At 47.2% G+C, this 18,511-nt stretch overlaps 1 protein-coding gene across 4 annotated transcripts in view; it reads left to right on the top strand.

The window, feature by feature from the left end:
* The window catches only part of PIK3AP1 (phosphoinositide-3-kinase adaptor protein 1), a 117,316-nt gene that overhangs the window by 61,040 nt on the left and 37,765 nt on the right, over nucleotides 1-18,511 (top strand). For all 4 annotated transcript variants that reach the window (XM_047701808.1, XM_047701807.1, XM_047701810.1 and 1 more), the window contains 4 exons: nucleotides 371-513; nucleotides 642-774; nucleotides 3,188-3,384; nucleotides 5,955-6,144. In XM_047701808.1, the coding sequence (XP_047557764.1) occupies nucleotides 371-513; nucleotides 642-774; nucleotides 3,188-3,384; nucleotides 5,955-6,144 (663 nt within the window). The remainder of the gene's footprint in view (nucleotides 1-370; nucleotides 514-641; nucleotides 775-3,187; nucleotides 3,385-5,954; nucleotides 6,145-18,511) is intronic.

Below are 18,511 nucleotides of genomic sequence, written 5' to 3'. Positions count from 1 at the left end.
CAAAGGCAGAGGCTTTAACCCACTGAGCCACCCAGGTGCCCCTATAGAAAGTGTTTTAAACTCAACTCTTCTTGTTTGTCATGGTCCTGGGCCTACTGTAGCAACCAAAACATGAAAATCTTCCAAAAATGAAATTGCCAAACCAACGGGGACAGTTCCTCTGACTCTGGGTCTCTCAGGTGCCAGTCTCCTCACTTCCTACTTCTACCCTTCCCCTCACTTCTCTATCCCGCACCTACCTCCCAAATCTTTCTTCCAGCCCCCAGTTAATTTCTTTACCATTAAGGTGAATCCACGGATAGTTTCCCCTGGCCCTTGTTCTTCCTAGGCACGTTCATGGTTTTTTGGTTTTTTTTTTTCTTCTCTTCAGGCCTCTCCTCTGGGAATGTTTCCTTGAAGATCTATTCCGGGGATTTAGTGGTGTGTGAAACTGTGATCAGCTATTATACTGACATGGAAGAGATCGGGAACTTATTGTCCAATGCAGCAAATCCCGTGGAGTTCATGTGTCAGGTAAGGATGTGGAAAGGAACCCTGCAGTTTCTGGACATGTAGTTTCTACTCGTGGTTCTTTGGCTTTGAATCTACTGGATGGAAGATGGCTGGATTTAAAATCTGACCTTCCTCACTTTTGTGTTCAGGCCTTTAAAATCGTGCCCTACAACACGGAGACCCTTGATAAACTGCTCACTGAGTCTCTGAAGAACAACATCCCTGCGAGTGGACTGCACCTCTTTGGAATTAACCAACTGGAAGAAGAAGATATGATGACAAGTAAGTCAGAAATCCAGGCCTCAGGAAACCAACTGTGGGGTGATTCTAGTTTGTGGGTTTCAGCATCCAATCCCCCCATGCTTGGACCCTTTTGGTTCCCACTCTGCAGCTCATCCTTTGCGAATGGTTCCTTCACTGGCAAGCTAGAGCGTCTTCTAAATTGTAGATCTGGGGGCGCCTGAGTGGCTCAGTGGGTTAAGCCGCTGCCTTCGGCTCAGGTCATGATCCCAGGTCCTGGGTTCGAGCCCCGCATCGGGCTTTCTGCTCAGCAGGGAGCCTGCTTCCTCCTCTCTCTCTGCCTGCCTCTCTGCTTACTTGTGATTTCTCTCTGTCAAATAAATAAATAAAATCTTTAAAAATAAATAAATAAATAAATAAATTGTAGATCTGAAAATTTCAGCCCCTTGCTAAAAACCCTTTGTGGTTCCCATTTGCCTTCTAGATAAAGTCCAGACTCCTTAGCATTTTTGCAAGCCCTTCCCAAGAGGTTCCCGCTGCATTTCTGCCCTCATCTCTATGCTGTCCCTGGGCTCTGCTCTACAGGAAGTCTGAACTTCTTTCACCTCATGAGAATTCTGCCCTGCCTCTTGCTGCCTGAACTCTATGGGAATTCAGTTTCCTCCTGTCCTCCTTGGTTGATGTGCACCTGGCTAACATCTCGTCATTTCCGAACAGCGGCCTAGGTAGCACTTCCTCAGGAAGACCTCTCTGATCCTTCGGTGGGTTCTGTCTATGTGCTGTGGGCTGCCCTAGCATGTCGGGTATCCTCTGTGTTCGTTCTCAGCTGTGTCTGTCTTTTCTGCAGGCTGTCAGCTCCATGAGGGCTGACGCAGTGCCTGGGTGGCTAATTGTAGGCTCGAAACCAACATTTGTTCAGTGAGGGAGGGGCAGTCTCCTGTGTGCATGTGACAGGCTAGATAACGGCTCCTTTGGGGGGATGGTGCCCGGTGGGCTGACAGGACGCCTGGTAGGGCTCTTCTGTGGAGATTGCTCTTTCTTCACGTTGCATGATGGAGCTTGGTTGCCCCCTGCCCCATGTCCCATCCTTCCCTAGCGTAGAGCCATAAGAATAGGGTTATATTACCCTCAGGTCCTTCTCCTGGGGTCATTGTCTTGTGGCCTCTCCCCATTTTTCTACTGTGGAATACTGTGGACTGTTCTTGCATTACTTCCTGCAGTGTTGATACTCTCTATTCTTAAACTTGGGGCTCAGGAAGAGTATTTATAGCCTGCCAATGTGGGATCCTGGGGACATGTTCAGACCTTCGTCCCAAGGATCATATCCTGATGAATAGGAAGCTGGGTTTGTTTTACTAAGAAAAATCTGTGTGTGTGTGTACATAGTAGTATATATCTGTCTGTTTATCTACCACTGTTGGGTTTAGAAATCAACGTTTAGGGCGCCTGGGTGGCTCAGTGGGTTAAAGCCTCTGCCTTCGGCTCCAGTCATGATCCCGGGGTCCTGGGATGGAGTTTGGCGTTGGGCTCCCTGCTTGGCGGGGAGCCTCCTTCCTCCTCTCTCTCTGCCTGCCTCTCTGCCTACTTGTGATCTTTCTCTGTGTGTCAAATAAATAAATAAAATCTTTTAAAAATCTAAAAAAAAAAAAAAGAAATCAACTTTTATGAAAACAAAAGAATGATTTGTCCCAAACTCCACAATGCAAACACGTCTATTTTCTTGGTAGAGTTTAGCTTGCTAAATCCAGATATTAGTATGCGGAGGAGGTCACGAGGATCCAGTGACCTGAAGGAGTACTTTGTTTCCCCTGAATCAAAAGGTTCATGGTCATCCTGCGGTTCAGGTGTGTTAATACCAACACTCAAAACCTGTCCTAAACAAAGAAATCACTGAATACCACCGTCTTATTAATCCTCCTAGCCCTTTTGAAATAGTTTGGAAATAGCTTCTAGTTCAAAACTAAGGGCCACGGAAAGGCTAATTAACATACTAGGATGACTGGGCATACTTTATGAAATTTGGAATAAGAGCTAAGAAGATGGACTTAATTTTTTTAAATCAGCACAAAGCAATTGTGTTAAAATGCTGTGACATTTGCAGAGAAGGTCAAGACATCATTCCTGTTGTACTTGGTGGCTGCTACCTAAGCTTTTAGAAAATCAGCATATTTTGAATTAGTATTATTTTTCAGGATTCTTTGATCCTTTTAGAGAAAAAAGGTAGATTATTAATTATTAGATTTGCTAATTAATTAGCATCATTTCTTCCATCATCCGAGGGCAGAATCTTCAGCTGTGCCTCAAAGGGAACTGTCAGATGTTAGGTCAATCAACCCAGAAGTAATGATTGAGTGCCTGCTGGATGCCATGGTAGGCTTGCCAGCTTTGTCTCCATGAACAAGGGTGCCCATGCCTTCATTCTTATTTGTCCATTGTCTTCCTGAACAATTTTCAGATCAGAGGGATGAAGAGTTGCCCACCTTGTTGCATTTTGCTGCGAAGTATGGGCTCAAGAACCTCACTGCCTTGTTGCTCACCTGCCCGGGAGCCCTACAGGCATACAGTGTGGCCAACAAGCATGGCCACTATCCCAACACCATTGCTGAGAAACACGGCTTCAGGGACCTGCGGCAGTTCATCGATGAGTATGTGGTAAGGTCAAGGTGGGAGAGGCCCCAGGAATGGAAATGGACTCTGTGGTCCTAGGGCCTACCTGTTCAGTAGAGATACGTGCCTCTTCTCTGGCAGGGCCAGTTTGTATGGGCTTAAGAGATGCTTCCTGGAGTCCCATGGACCTAAGTCCACATTCCTGTGCCAACATTTGTCAGCCATGTGACTTTGGACATATCACGTACCCTCTCTCTTTTAGTTTTCTAAAGTGCAGAAGGAGGGTAATGCTAGTTCTTCTCATAGGGTGGTTTTCAGGATAAAAGGAAAGAATGGATGTAAAGCACTGAGGTCCACTCAGAGAGATTTACAGAGACATTTAAAGACTGAATCTGCTGCAGGTTGATGCTGATCCCTCTTCCCCAGCCCCACCCCATCCCCAAGGGACTTTGGTGGGATGCTCCCAGCTGCCTTGCCACTATCAGGTCCAGGTGAACTGTTAGGATTGGTTCTCAGCAGAGTCCACAATGAAGCTCTGCACTTGAGGCTTCCCGGAGGCCAGCTGGGAGGTCCCCTGTTGTGCTAATGGCCTGTCTCTCTTTCTGAGCCTCTGCTGATCCCAAGAGAGATATGCCCTGTTTCTTAGCTCACCTGGTTTTGGACCTCCAGATCCTCCTTGATCATCGACTTCTGGGAACATCTTCGAGTTCTCATCCACTGTCTAGTCTTTGCTCCATGCCCCAGTATCACTTCTCTTGTCTTGGAGACCCCCGTCCTTCTTGACTCTCCCCTTTTCTGGTTTTCCTTCATCTTCATGAGTCACAGTGGGGACTCTCGTTCTCTTGCGTGGGGCTGAGACCTCAAAGGAACCATAAAGACAATCCAGTCTTGCTCTCTATCTCCATAAAGGAGTGAGCCTACACCTCCCCAGAAACTTAATTCCGTGCTGTTATTTCACAGTCCACAAGGCAGCGACTTGCTAAGGCATGGAGGGGGGCTCCCCACAGTTTGGGGGTGAATAAGTGTGTTGAACAAGTAGAATAGCCTGCGTGTCGTTTTGGGCACCTTTGACATAAATGAGACTAAAAAGCACTCACCGTCCAGGAGTATTTATTCTGCTTTACTTTGAAATCACAAATGTATAAAATGCAGCGCATCATTTCCACGCCAGTAGTTTTTATTGGGGACATACTGTGTTCACGGTCATGACTCCTAGTTATCGAATCTATTTGATTGGCAAATGCCATGTTTCACTTCATGTTCACTGCAGCCCTTGGAAGTTGACAGTATTGTTGTCTGTCTTTAACAAACAAGGAGAAGATGGGGCTTAAATTAGGTAGGCAGAATAATTGTGCCTGGGTTGCACTCTAGCAAGGGTGGAGATGGGACAGGAACCTAGTTTGATGCCAGTTCTGGGGCTTGTTCTTTTATTCTACGTAACAGGGAAGTGGAACGATGCCTTTTCAGTTTGCACTGAAATTAATCGGGTTCCCATTTCTCCTACCTTCTTGGCTCTCTAGCCGTAATCACCTTCAGCCAATGCATCTTCAGCATTGCTACCAAAAGGTCCCTGCATGTTTTTCTGACCTCTAAGGACTGTCCCGTTTCCTCTTTCCACCACATTGAAACCAAATGCCAGACCTTGAGTCTCCCAACACCTCACAGCTGTCACCTGGACCAGTCCTTCAGTTGCATCAAGAAACCAGCAGGTTGTGTCAACAGCAGATGAGCTCCCTCGAGGTGGTGTGATGAAAATGAGGATTTTTGTGGGTCGATGCTGAAATAAGGTTGTGAAACACCAAAATTTCTTACCAGGAAAAGTTGTGCAGAGTTTCAGAGAAGCCAGCTTTCTGCCTTTGCCACCACAGGGAGGCAGAAGGACGGGGTGGTCTGTCTGACTGCAGGGCCTTTCAGCTAAGGCTGTCTCTCCTCTGGACACACTGCGTATGAAACCACGGCAAGCACTTGGCAGCGGCCTGCTGGAAGGAATGGGGACTAGGGAGTGAGCTTCTGAGGGCCACCTGACTACTTATCAGGGCAAGGACAACTTAGCTGCCACCATTTCATTTGGATATCTGTGTTGTTGGTCAGTAAGGGTTACCGCCTTGGAGATCATTGATTTCCTTTGGAGGAACCAGGGTGTAGTAGAAAGGTCAGAAGGCAGGACTGCACGCCCTTAAGTAAGGTGCTAGGTTTTTCTGAGCTGTGGTTTTTCTCATGTGTGAACTAGGGAATATCGCAACTTTCCCAGGCAGCTGTGGAAAGAATGACATGAGGTAACGTATAGGCAAACACCTGGCATCGCACCTGACCCTTAGTAGGTGGTCTTGAGGAAGCCTTTAATTTGTACCTTCAGCCCCTGGACATTTAATGCCCGTCTCTTGTGTGCATGACCCTGTGCTTAGCATTGGGAGGAGACACGAAGGTTAAAACAAAGCACACAAGACAAACAGACTTGGAGCCTGGCCCCCAGGAGCTTGCGGGCTGGTGGGATAGCTGAACGCTGACCCGTGTGAACATTTCCTCTTTGCCGGTCCCAAGTGCACCGAAGGCCTTCCTCTTCCCAGAAGGCCAGAGTGTCTCCGGGTGCCTGTGAGTCCCATCTTCTCTTTCAGGAAACTGTGGACATGCTGAAGAGTCACATCAAAGAGGAACTGATGCAAGGGGAGGAGGCTGATGCCGTGTATGAGTCCATGGCCCACCTCTCCACAGACCTGCTCATGAAATGCTCCCTCAATCCCGGCTGCGATGAGGAGCTCTATGAGTCCATGGCTGCCTTTGTGCCTGCTGCCACCGAAGACCTCTGTAAGTAGTGCAGCCCAGCCTCCATCCTTCTGCTGAGCCATGGCTTTCTTCATTCTCGTGGACGGCAGGGGGGAAGTCCCTGCTTACCCCCGCTCCGCCCCAGACAGACGAAGATCCTGTTTTGCACAAAGTTAGGGCTGTCATCATGGGCTGTGACAAGCACACTCCTCCAAACTTCCTTTGCTGTGCCTGCTGAGTGGCGGGAGAGTGCAGGCAAAGGCTGGAGGTCAGAGTCGATGGAGGCATTGACTTGGGATCTGAGGGGCGAAGCATGTGGCTCTTAGCCCTGTCAGTCCCAATGGGCCCTTTTCTGTGGCGAACATTACATGATGTTCTCTTTGGTACCCTGATGTGCCATTCATAAATAATCTAACCTACCTATGCGTGAAAATTTAGAAATCAAATATGCGCCCTGATTGAAACATAAGTTAAAGGAGAGGGAGGGTTCAGATTGCCTGCACATGAGGACATCATGAAATGGTCAACTGCAGGCACCCACACCCAGAATCATTGCCAACATTACGGCATCAAATGCTGAGCGACCGACATGAGTCTGTTGTATCCGCGACTCATGTACCTCCGTCGACATTGGCACCCGTGCCTGGGTTTTCTTAAGTAGTAAGTGATTCTTCACACTCTCCATTTTCATACTAATTGAATTCCTGGAAAATTCCATGCATTCTAAAACCATGCAGAAATACAAGTTGTAGTTATATGTGAAGCAATTTAGTTTCTAGGCACAGAAATTTATAAGCAGATTTTTTTGATTACCTAGCTCTAATAGATTCATATATAGTAAACTTATTTCTAAAATGTCACATCTTTTTTTTAGTAATTTTTAAATTTTTTTATAAACATATAATATATTATTAGCCCCAGGGGTACAGGTCTGTGAATCGCCAGGTTTACACACTTGACAGCACTTACCATAGCACATATCCTCCCCAATGTTCATAGCCCCATCACCCTCTTCTATCCCCCTCTCCCCGGCAACCCTCAGTTTGTTTTGCGAGATAAGTGTTTCTTATGGTTTTGTCTCCCTCCCTATCCCATCTTGTTTCATTTTTTCTTTTCCTACCTCCCAGACACCCCGCATTGCCTCTCAACTTCCTCATGTCAGGAAAATCATATGACAGTTGTCTTTCTCCGACTGACTTATTTTGCTAAGCATAATACCCTCTAGTTCCATCCACGTCATCACAAATGGCAAGATTTCATTTCTTTTGATGGCTGCATAGTAGTCCATTGTATATATATACCACCTCTTCTTTATCCATTCATCTGTTGATGGACATTTAGGTTCTTTTCATAGTTTGGCTATTGTGGACATTGCTGCTATAAACATTAGGGTGCACGTGCCCCTTCGGATCACTACATTTGTATCTTTAGGGTAAATAACCAATAGTGCAATTGCTGGGTCGTAAAGTAGCTCCATTTTCAATTTTTTGAGGAATCTCCATGCTGTTTTCCAGAGTGGTTGCACCAGCTAGCATTCCCACCAACAGTGTAGGAGGGTTCCCCTTTCTCCGCATCCTCGCCAGCATCTGTCATTTCCTGACTTGTTAATTTTAGCCATTCTGACTGGTGTGAGGTGGTATCTCATTGTGGTTTTGATTTGCTAAAATGTCACATCTTTAGGACAGGATTTTTCTTGTAAATTGTTTTAACAAATTTTGCCCATTTGGGGGGTTAACTTGTTTTTCCAATTGTAAAAGTAATACATTCTTATAAAAACTTAAAAGAGGAATGTTATAATAGTTATTAAAAGTCTATATGACTCCACCCAAAACCAACCACTGTAGCACTCCTAACGGTTTGTTGGGGATATTTGTCCATATTTTTCTTTGTACCTACTGATATTAAATTAAGAAATACATATGCGTATGTAGATTTGTACAGATCTGTACAAATGCATGTATACATGTAAATGTATATTATAAGCAGTTTTTTTTAACCTATATGTATGGCTAGAAGTCACGAGGGGCACAAAACACTTCATAGTCCAGCACAGTGCCGTCCATGGGCAGAGTGTCTGTGTCTCTCCTGCTTCTGCTAAATGCTGGTACATAGTCTCCCCTTAGCTAAGGTCTCACCTTCCCGTGGACAGCTGGCCCACAAGCCGAGGATTCTCCCTCTGACCTATCTTCAGAAGGTCAGTGCTAGCTTAATGGTATGCCATTTATCTCATATGTAAGCATTTTATCATCTTCTGTCTCACAAGAAGGGTAAGTACAGTAAAATATTTTGAGACAGAGAGAAACTAGGTTCATATAACCGTTTTTTCATAAAACTTTTGTTGCAGCATATTGTTAGAGTTGTTCTATTTTATTCTTAGTTATTATTTATCTCCTACTGTGCCTAGTTATAAATTAGGAACTTTATCATAAGTATGTGTGTATAGGAAAAAAAAAAGTATGTAGGGCTTGGTAGTATCCGTGGTTTCAGGCATCTGCTGGGGGTACTTGGCATGTAGCCTCCCGAAGGATAAGGGGAACTTCTGAGCTATCCCTCCCTCCATGGTGGTGACAACTAAAATCCCTTCTTAGATTTTCCAAGCCTCCCCTAGAGGGCAGTGCCACTGCCCTTGAGATCCACTGGTCTAAATAATGTTGGACTTCAATGCACAGTGTTGGAGCGGGAGGACCTGCCACGGGCCCTCAAAGAACCTTCTTTATATGTCACTACCATTTGCTATGAAACGCTAAGCACTCTGAAACACGGCCTAAAACTTAGGCTTCCTTCCCTCTGGGCTATTCAACAGATTTAAGAAGGGTGAGACAAATACCCATCAGAGTATCAGCTTTATTGACAGGGCTTTCTGGAATAGTCTGGATCGAGTATTGCCAGCTTTCAACTGAGAAGAAGATGGAGGGGCTCTGGGTGCATGGGGCAGGGGGGTGGGCTTGAGTTTCCCACCCATGAATGGAAGAGCAGGTGCCAAGAAGTTGCCTTGGAGTGGAGGGGTGTGGGCAGGTCAGGGGCCAGAGGCAGACCCTAACACCAGCAGGGCCCTTGACGTGGCAGCCCCAGCACCTGGAAGCTGTGGTCCAGTCGTTGTGAGGTGCTTGCTAGTTCAACTGGCTGCCTCTTGGAGAGTGGGGAGAATGCGGGAAAGCTCGGTAGAGGCTCCCTTCCTGCACCTGATGGGGAGGACTGGACGTGCTGGTAGAAGCTCTTCCTGGATGAGCCACCACCTGCCCAGGGCCGGGGGGCGGGTGAGGAGAGAGGGCATCATCCCCCCATCCATATCCTCTATCTCACTGAATCCTTTAAGCCACATAAGAATGCTTTGATGAACCTGCACTTTATAAATGAGAAAACTGTGGCACAGAGAGGTTGAACAACAGTCCCAGGGTCTCACAGTGGATAAGTGACAGGGTTTACCTTTGAGCTCAGATCTCTGTCTCTAGGGCCATATTCTTTATTCTCGGTCAGAAGTCTCCATCAAATGCCATAAGTGTTAGTCCTGGTTTCTTCTGAAGAAGTCATCTAGCCACCACAGCCCCGGCCCTGAGGTCAGCTCACCAAGTGGCCTGTGGTGGCTCGGCACTTGACTTCTGTCTGTCTCTCCAACAAACATTTCTGGAGCATCTCCTGTGTTTTAGCTGCTTGCCACTTCCAGGTGTTGGGGTGACGAGAAGGGCCAGTATACTTTCCAATCTGGACCAGAGACCCATTCACAAAAGAACATTTGAAGGACAGTTGGTACCTACTTGGGAGGCCCAAGACTGTGTATCAACATTTCTGCCTTGTATCCTTACTGTGGGGCAGTTGAAAGGTTAAAGAATGCCCCACTTCACTACCTGTTTCGTGTTGACACAGAGGCTTAACACTTGTTATCCCCCTGGACGCTCCAGTCCTGTGGAAGCTGCGGGTTTTGCTAAAGGCAGCCACAGCAACGGCAGTGAACCTCTCCAGCTCTCCCCAGGGCAGCGGGGGACTAGGGAGAGAGCCTGGTTTGTGGCTGTTGGTGACATGTAAAGTTACAGGGGGTCAGGGGGTTCTGCTTGCCCTGGAGCTAGAAGGAGGCCACCAATAGGCAGGCTATAGAATTTGGCCGCTTTGTGGCTGGGGAGAAGAAGCTCACTGAATTTTTCATTTGCCAGATCATATAAACTCTGAATTTTCTGATGCTAGACCTGATTCGGTTTGTTTTTCTCTCTCTGTGGTTTAATCTTGGTAAGGACCACTTACCTATTGGCCGAGCAGGAGCAGCAACTTGGACCTGGGGAGGAACTGTTCCTTTTATTACCCTTGACCCTCCAGGAGAGAAGGCAGTCTAGTTCATTAAAATGCAGGACAAACTGATTAATCTCAGACACGTATTTGCAGCACCACCGGGCACAGTAATAGCTCTGCCAGGCCTTTCCAGTAAGCAGACTGCTTTCATCTCATCTGTTATTTTGTCCAAGCATCCTCGGGCTTGGTGGATAGAATTAGCTCTATTTCACAGGGAAGAAAACTAAGGCTCCAAAATGCAGTAGCTTGTGCCAGTCCCACTGAGGGAGAACTGGGTCAAGAATCTGGGTCTGCACATTCCCGGGGACAAGTCTGTCTGCTGCCCAGGAGGGACAGAGGACTTTCCTGGCCTGCTCTCCTAAGATCTGCATTTTCCAGCCCTGGGAGGGACACTTAGACAGGAGCTCTTTCTAAATGTCCCAAGAGCCATGTTGATCAGTGTCCCACCTTCGTTACCATTGAACCCTAGAGGCTGAAAGTAAATGTAGTAAGGAGTGTAGGCTATGTTCATTCCTGCATTTGTTCCCAGGACGAGCATTACGGAGGGCAGGTTTCAGGCGAGCTCTTTACTGCTTCTTTGGAGGTTACCCAGTGGTGTCAGGACAAATCTGCCTCTTTTCTGCCTTGAGTTTTGGAAAAGGGGTAGGAATGAGGTCCCCACAAGCACTAAGTAGGAAGGTTGGGAGGGAAACGGCCCTTGTTGAATGAAGCGGGGTGGGGGCGTGCTGTTGGCTTCTGACCCTGAGATTTTATGGTTCCGCTCCAGGCTCTCCTTCCTTTGAACTTGCGGGGGCGTACACACACGCATGCACAAGCCTGCACACCCACACACTCACACCCTTGACACTCACTGTCTTTAGTTTAGCTATGCTGCCACCAGGTGGTAGCTCCCAGTCTTTATTACCAGACCTAAAAGTTCACTCCCAGTTCTCTGGAGAATTTTTTGTTCAAGACAGATTTAAACTATCAGCTTCCTAACTTTACTATATAAGAAATAAATCTCCTTATTAGGGGTAAGCATATGCAGATGCTAAATAGAAATGAAGGCTGACCCCAACCCAGTGGGGCACAGGGAGGCTGAAGGCACTGGCTGAGTTCTGATGCTTCTCTTCCTCCCGGTGTGCGAGAACTGTGTTGGGGTTGTAGGCACTTGGTGAAGGCACGTGGGACTGACTGTGTTAAAAGCTAATAAGATAAAATCCCCACCACCAGCAGTGACCCTGCTCCCCTCTGGACCTGGAGAGCCATGGGTCACGCTCTCCCGGGGGCACGGCAAGCAGATGGCTTCGCACCCTGGTTCTGGATGTGCTTCTCTGGTTACCGGCTCCCACCTCAGTTAGGAAGCCTGCATCGTCCACAGTGATGTGCGAGAGTGCTGGAAAACAGAAAGTCCTCTTGGGTTCTTTGGGGTGGAGTGGTTTTGCTGACATTCCAGCGCAAAGACTTTCCTGAAAGGTGGTGGCAAGACACCTAGTAGACGGCCTGAGCGCGGGACGTCTCGGTCCGGAGCCGTTCCTCCAGGCTGTCCTCTCCTTCCCTGTCTCCTCTCATCTGTTCGTGCTGTTCCCGCTGCCTGGATTGCAGCCCGGACACCTCCCTGTCCATATTCATGTGTTTGTTCCTCCCTAATTTGTCCCTTCGCACAGTCATTCATTCAGCAGTATTTCTTAAACCTCTCGTGTGTTTCAGACACTGTGTGGGGTGACGGGGGGTCAGTAAACAAACCGGCATGATCCCTGCCTCCCAGAGCTGTCCTTCTAGCGGAGAGCTAGGCATGAGACAAAAACACCATGACACTAAATCTAGAACTGCAAACCCCGATGGTGGCCCAAGGGGGCAGCTACGGACGTGGAGAGTGAGGGGAGGAGGGTGTGTGACTTAGCAAGTCATGGTGCCCCGCACCCCCCCGCACTCCCCCCCCAGCACCCCCACCGCGAACTCCAGTCTTGAGTGGATTCCTGCCCAGCGGAGGGTCTGTGGACTGGCCCGGAGTACTGTACGGAGTCTGCGTAAGACATCCTCCTGACTTGTTTCTCCTAGCCTGTTCATCCCCAGCTCCTCCTGCGTTGCGACCCAAGCCTTCTTAGCCCGTCATTTCAGATTGCTCTTTCCCTTCTCTCTGTGTCTGTCTCCATCTCTGTCTCTCTCTCCCCGGTGTGTGTGACCACTGCTCCTTCTCCCTGTGTCTCTCCCTCCCATCACTTCTGCGGGGAAGTTGGACGGCCTTGCCGATGTCGCCCACGAAAGCACGTTATCCCCCCTGCGTGCAGGTGGAACCAGCCAGGTTTCAGCTCATCGTCGAATGCTTTCCCAGCCTGCTTCCTGACCTAAGGCTCTTTTTTGGCTATAAAAATACTGGGTGAAAAGATAATTCTCTTGGTCTGCCTTCAGGGTTTGAGAGCCTTTCCAGGAGAATGACCTCTCGGCATCTGAAATTTTACTATAGTAGATACTGATTGGGTTTTATATTAAATTAACAACACAAAATCTGGATGAGTTTCCACTGCAGCTAAATGATCTAGATTTATGTCCCCTGAGGAGTATTGTATGGGCTTCTTTGAAAATTCATTATTGCTCTCGACGCATTCCTTAATTAAGCGCCTGCCTAAGCTTTCTCTCATCTGTTCAAGCTCCTTTCTTCCCAGGCACGGGTTCTTTCTGACTGCCATCACTCCTTTCTGATCGTGCCAAATGAGATACAGCGTAACAATGCCACTGGCTCTTCCCCGGGGACTTTGGCCCCTTCTTCTCCTTGTTATAGGTGTATCTTTTTCTTTCTGTCTCTGCTGAAGTGAAAGAACTTTGTCCTTTCTCCTTAGACCAGCATGTTTCTGGCCTTTTTAGTTTATTTTTAACGGACAGGTGGTGATGGTTAAGTGCTTGGAATCGGAAGTACAAACCTCAAGCATCCAGAAATGGAGGATTCCTTTACAAAATGTCCTTTGTCTGGAACCACACTTGCAGGTCTTCCCCTGTGGAATTTTGGCTGTATCTCAGCCACTCTTGTGGCCCTCACTGTATGCCTGATTTGTATGTGCACGCGGGGTTGTCACCTTTAGAGCTGGAGAGAGTCCTAGTACTCATGAATTCCCAACAACTGGACACTTTCTTTATTATTACAAAGGTAGTGTCTATTATTATTAGGACTTACTCCCTAATACAGATATGGCAAATAGTGCCTGAAAAATAATTTCATGTGCCAGTGTCTGTTTGTTGGTATGGAGTGCCTGAGGGGCTGGGCTGAGGATCCTGAGACCAGAAAGAATGCCATGACTGCTGAGTGTTTGCCTTGAGTGCATGGAATAGGAACATGGAGGCCAATGTATGTATTTGCTGTTCTTGGTCTAACTCAAAGACACTTATGTTCAATCCAGTATCAAAAGAATCATTTTATTTAAAATATAAGCAGAACGAAAGTAATTTTTAGGTAACTTCATTTGAGGCAGTGTGCATGCCTATGTCTGGCCAGGGCTGCTGAGTCCACATGTGGCCATGATGGACTTGCTTGAGGTGGCCCTAATCTCTGGGTTGTATTGCCCTTGGCAGCCTCATATGGGGAGGAAATTTGGGGCAGGAAATTTGTGCTGATCCTTGGTTCCATCTGTGGTAGGCAGAGTCAGAGCCCCTGAATCTATGAATGGGCTAGAAGACCTGGTAGAGGAGGAGAAAAGTTGCAGCTGGGATTAAGGTTGCTACTTAGCTGGCCTTGACATAAAGGGAATGTCCTGAATGATGGGGGGTGGGCTCATAGTAGTCACTGGGGTCCTTAGAAGTGAAAGAAGGAAGCAGCAAACAGACCACAGATGGTGCCATGAGAAGGACTCAATCCAGCTAAGTGTGCTGCCTGGCACTGCTGGCCTCAAGAGTAGAGGAAGAGAGCCTGGAGCTGAGGAGTAGAGAGAAGCAGCTTCTGGATGCTGGAAGGGGCAAGGAGGCAGGTCCTCCCCTAGAGCTCCTGGAAAAGATGGCAGTCTTCTCAAAACTTTGGTTTCAGCCCAGTGAGACCCATTTCAGGTTTTCAAACTACAGAACTGTAAGGTAATAAATTTATGCTCTTCTCAGCCACTGTTTGTGGTGAATTTTTTACAGCAACAACAGAAAACTAGTACACTGGCTGCCTCAATATAATAATAGCATCTATTAATATTTAGTGCCTCTCACTGTTGCTAAATATTTCATAAGCATTGTCTCCCTCAGCCCCTACATTTTTCCTGTGTGGTGGGTAGCAGCATTCTTTATCCCCACTTTACAGATGGACATATACAGCTGTGTGATCTCAAGTATCTTGCCCAAGAACACAGAGCTAGTAAGAGTCAGAGCTAGGGGGGTGCCTGGGTGGCTCAGTGGGTTGGGCCGCTGCCTTCTGCTCGGGTCATGATCCCAGGTCCTGGGTTCGAGCCCCGCATCGGGCTTTCTGCTCAGCAGGGAGCCTGCTTCCTCCTCTCTCTCTGCCTGCCTCTCTGCTTGCTTGTGATTTCTCTCTGTCAAATAAATAAATAAAATCTTTAAAAAAAAAAAAAAAGAGTCAGAGCTGGGCCTTGAGCCTGGTTCTCTCGGATACCAGCGTCCATGCAGGTAACCACCACCTCTGACTGTGATGCCAACCTGCCTTGGTCACTCAGTCAATAGTGTCCTCACCTCTGTTGCTTGTCTGGCTTCAGTTGCTGCTTTCCTCTGACTTATGATTGTCTCCTGAGTGTGGATGATTCCCTTGGCTCCAGCCCTTGTCAGGGTCTTGACTGGGGATACCCAGGCTTTCTCCTGTGTCTGAAAACCACCCTCCTCCTCCTCCCTGCACCCTGTACCCGTCCTGCTCTTCCAGCCATGCCTCATGTCCTCTGGTTTAGCCTCTGGCTTTAAGATCAGCCTCTGCTACCACCCTGGTAGCATAGGATGGAGCCAGAAGACACTGAAGAGCTACAAGAATTTCCATGTTCATTGCTGAGCCCACAAATAAAGAATATGGTGGGCCTCAGGAAAGCAAAGGATAAATGGGCACAGGGCCTCCAGCTCAGGTCTGGACTGCATGGGCAGGGCCTTGGCAAAGGAGGATAGAGGCCTGCAGCTCTGTCCATCTGGAACTTGGTATTCCAGAGCCAGGGTCCAGAAAATGCCTGGCAAGCCTTGTGTGTGAGTCAGATTTCCACACATCAATCTATTGTAAAACACTGGCATTTGTTATCTTAAGATTTCCCCTATGCTCTAAGTATATTCAAATAGAAAAATGTTTTATGGGTGTAATAGGTGTAATTCTTCTCTAGGAAATGTAATACATGTGATATTTGAGAATATGTGTGGAAATTCAGATATTGGAGTTAACCCATAAGCATTTATTACTCTGATGGAGATTTGACTTCAAACAAAGTTACTGTGAAGAATAAATATAGGGGTGCCTGGGAGGCACAGTTGGTTAAGCATCCACCTCTTGGTTTTGGTTCAGGTTGTGATCTCAGGGTTGTGAGACTGAGTCCTGCATCAGGCTCTGCACTCAGCAGGGAGTCTGCTTAAGACTCTTTTTCCCACTCCCTCTGTCCCTCCCCTGCAACATAAAGCAATAAATCTTTAAAAAAAAAGAAAAAAGAAGAAGCATAAATTGAGCATAAACTGTTCTCTGCTTAGGACATTAGACTGGGAATGGAATTTAATAATAAAGACAACAGTAATAATAGTAGTAGTAATAGCCGCTTGCCTTACTTAGCACTTTTCTCTAGGCTAGGCGCTGTGCTAAGCATTTGGCCGGCTTCTCACATAATACTCATGGCAAACCTATGAGATACATACTACTCTTATCACCCTTTTACAGACAGGAAAAGAGAAGCTGAGAGGATTTAAAGAACTTGACCCAAGATAATCGTGGGCAAAGAGTTAATGTAACAGCTATCATTTCCCCTTCTGCTTGAGAATTTGACCTTCAGTTGACTTTCCAGCTCTGTTACCCTGGAAACGTGATAAGAGTCAAATGTCAACTATGTTTCTAGGCAACATTGCTTATGATAAAAATGACCCCTAATTGGTTGGTAAATTGCATCTGGAACTGGGAGGAGCTATGGGTGCACCATGAGGACCCGGAAGGGACGGCATACTTTGGGCTTCCCTGAGAGCAGTGACTCTGGCCTGCTTGTGGAGATCCTGGAAGGCTGCCTGGGGAGTGGCCATGAGTAATGTCGCTCCTGTGGGCCGGGAGGCTTTTCACCAGGGTGGCCCCTCCACCTGCCTGACCCGGATCTCCTCTCCTTGCCCATGAACTCCTGGACTGGCGACTGCCCTCGAGGAGGAATGCTGCCTGGCGCCATCCTGCTGGCCTGTGTCCTGCGTCCTCCTGAGCAGATTGGTGCCACCATGGGCCCTGGTCATCTTGGGAGGCTGAACCAACAGATGGATCTAAGAAGTCTGCTTGGTGTCAGACTGGTGGGTGTCTTAGTCCTCTGTCCAGGAGTGGAAGAATCAAAATTGGAACCTTGAATTTTGACCCTAGTGTCCAAGCCTCTCCTCAACCTTCCAGCGTGGCTCAGGGAGAAGAAATGACTCTACTAAGGTCACAGGACTTATATTTAGCAGGCCTAATTAAGGAGTGATTACAAAGGAAAAAAATCTGTCACGGGTGGCCCGTTTAGCTCCACCTGGGTCACAGTACCCAATGTGCATAGCTCACAGGTGTCACTGGAAGGTGACACAGTCCATAGGTGGACAGGAAAGGGTCAATGTAGGTCATCCCTGGGGGCCGTGCTTCTTTAGTTTTCCCATTGCATTTCCTCCTCTGCTTTTCAAATCTCCTCCCCTCCTCTTCTCCCCACTCCCCCCCCCCTTTTTTTTTAAAGAAACCCTTTTTATTTTTAACTATTTTTAGACTTAGAAATTGCAGAAATGCCAGTGTTCCTGTATCCCTTTCATCCAGGTTTTCCGGATACTAGCTCTTGTATAACCCCAGTGTAATTACTAAAGCCAGATCAGCGTTGGTGCAGTACCACCAACAGACCTCTAGGCCTTGTTCACGTCGCACTAGTTTTCCCTGCCCTGTAGGGGGGATGCTAGACGCTGATGGGATCTTAGATGCTGAGACTACAGAACATCTCACAACGCATGTGTTTATTTCTCCTTAGTCTCCTCCAATGTGTAAGTGTCCCTCAGTCATTCTTTGTCTTGAATGATAATCATTTATTTTGTAGACTGCCCCTCGGTTTGGGTTGGTTACCTGTTTTCTGTGAGTAGACTGAGGTTGTAAATTTTTGGAAGAATACCATAGAAACGGTGTTGTGTCCTCCTCAGTGCATTGTATCAAGGGATCCTGATGTTGATATGTTTTATTATTAGTACTCATTGTTTTTTCCTTTTTAATGCTTTCATCCACAAAACCCCCAGCATATTAGGATGGGGGTCATCATACTGGGGGCAGAAGCCTGTACCCTTGTGACATTAGCACACCAGGTCCAGCCAGGGCTGCTCATGCTGCAGCCAGTTTCTTCCACATTTTATTTTTCTAAGACTCTTTGTAGCTTCTTTAATTGTGCATCGACCTCTTGGATGTGGAAATCAGTTCTCAAATTGAACTTTGTTAGTAAAAATAGCTAGGCTGTTGGGTGACTATGTTACCATTGTCAAGGGGAGTGGCTGGTTGTGAAACTTACACTCTGTGTTGCCAGCCTGGGGGTTTGGTTATTGGTGATTGAAATTGTCTTGGTGCTCGACTGTGGGGTTTAAGAAACGAAACAGAGGATCATAGGGGAAGGAAGGGAAAAATAAAATAAGATAAAAACAAAGAAGGAGACAAACTATAAGAGACTCTTAACTATGGGGAAAAAACCTGAAGGTTGCTGGAGGGGAGGGTAACTGGGTGACAGGCATTAAGGAGGGCACATGGTGTAATGAGCACTGGATGTTGTATGCAACTGATGAATCACTGACCTCTATCTCTGAGACTAATAATACACTACATGTTAATTAATTGAATTTAGAGAAAAAAGAAAAAAAAGAAAGAAAAGAAATTGTCCTGGCGCTGCTCTGCCCAGGTTTTTGGAGATCCTGGAGTCTGAGGGGGCTGTGATTTCCTAGAGGGTGTAGCACCAGGCCTGTGGAATTTCTCCCTCCCCTCATCTCTAGGGTGTCTGATCCAAGCAAGTCTTTACTTTGG

This window comes from Lutra lutra, chromosome 14 (assembly GCF_902655055.1).
Source record: "Lutra lutra chromosome 14, mLutLut1.2, whole genome shotgun sequence".
In the NCBI taxonomy this organism is placed as follows: domain Eukaryota; kingdom Metazoa; phylum Chordata; class Mammalia; order Carnivora; family Mustelidae; genus Lutra; species Lutra lutra.
This window is presented reverse-complemented; position numbering and strand designations above follow the sequence as displayed.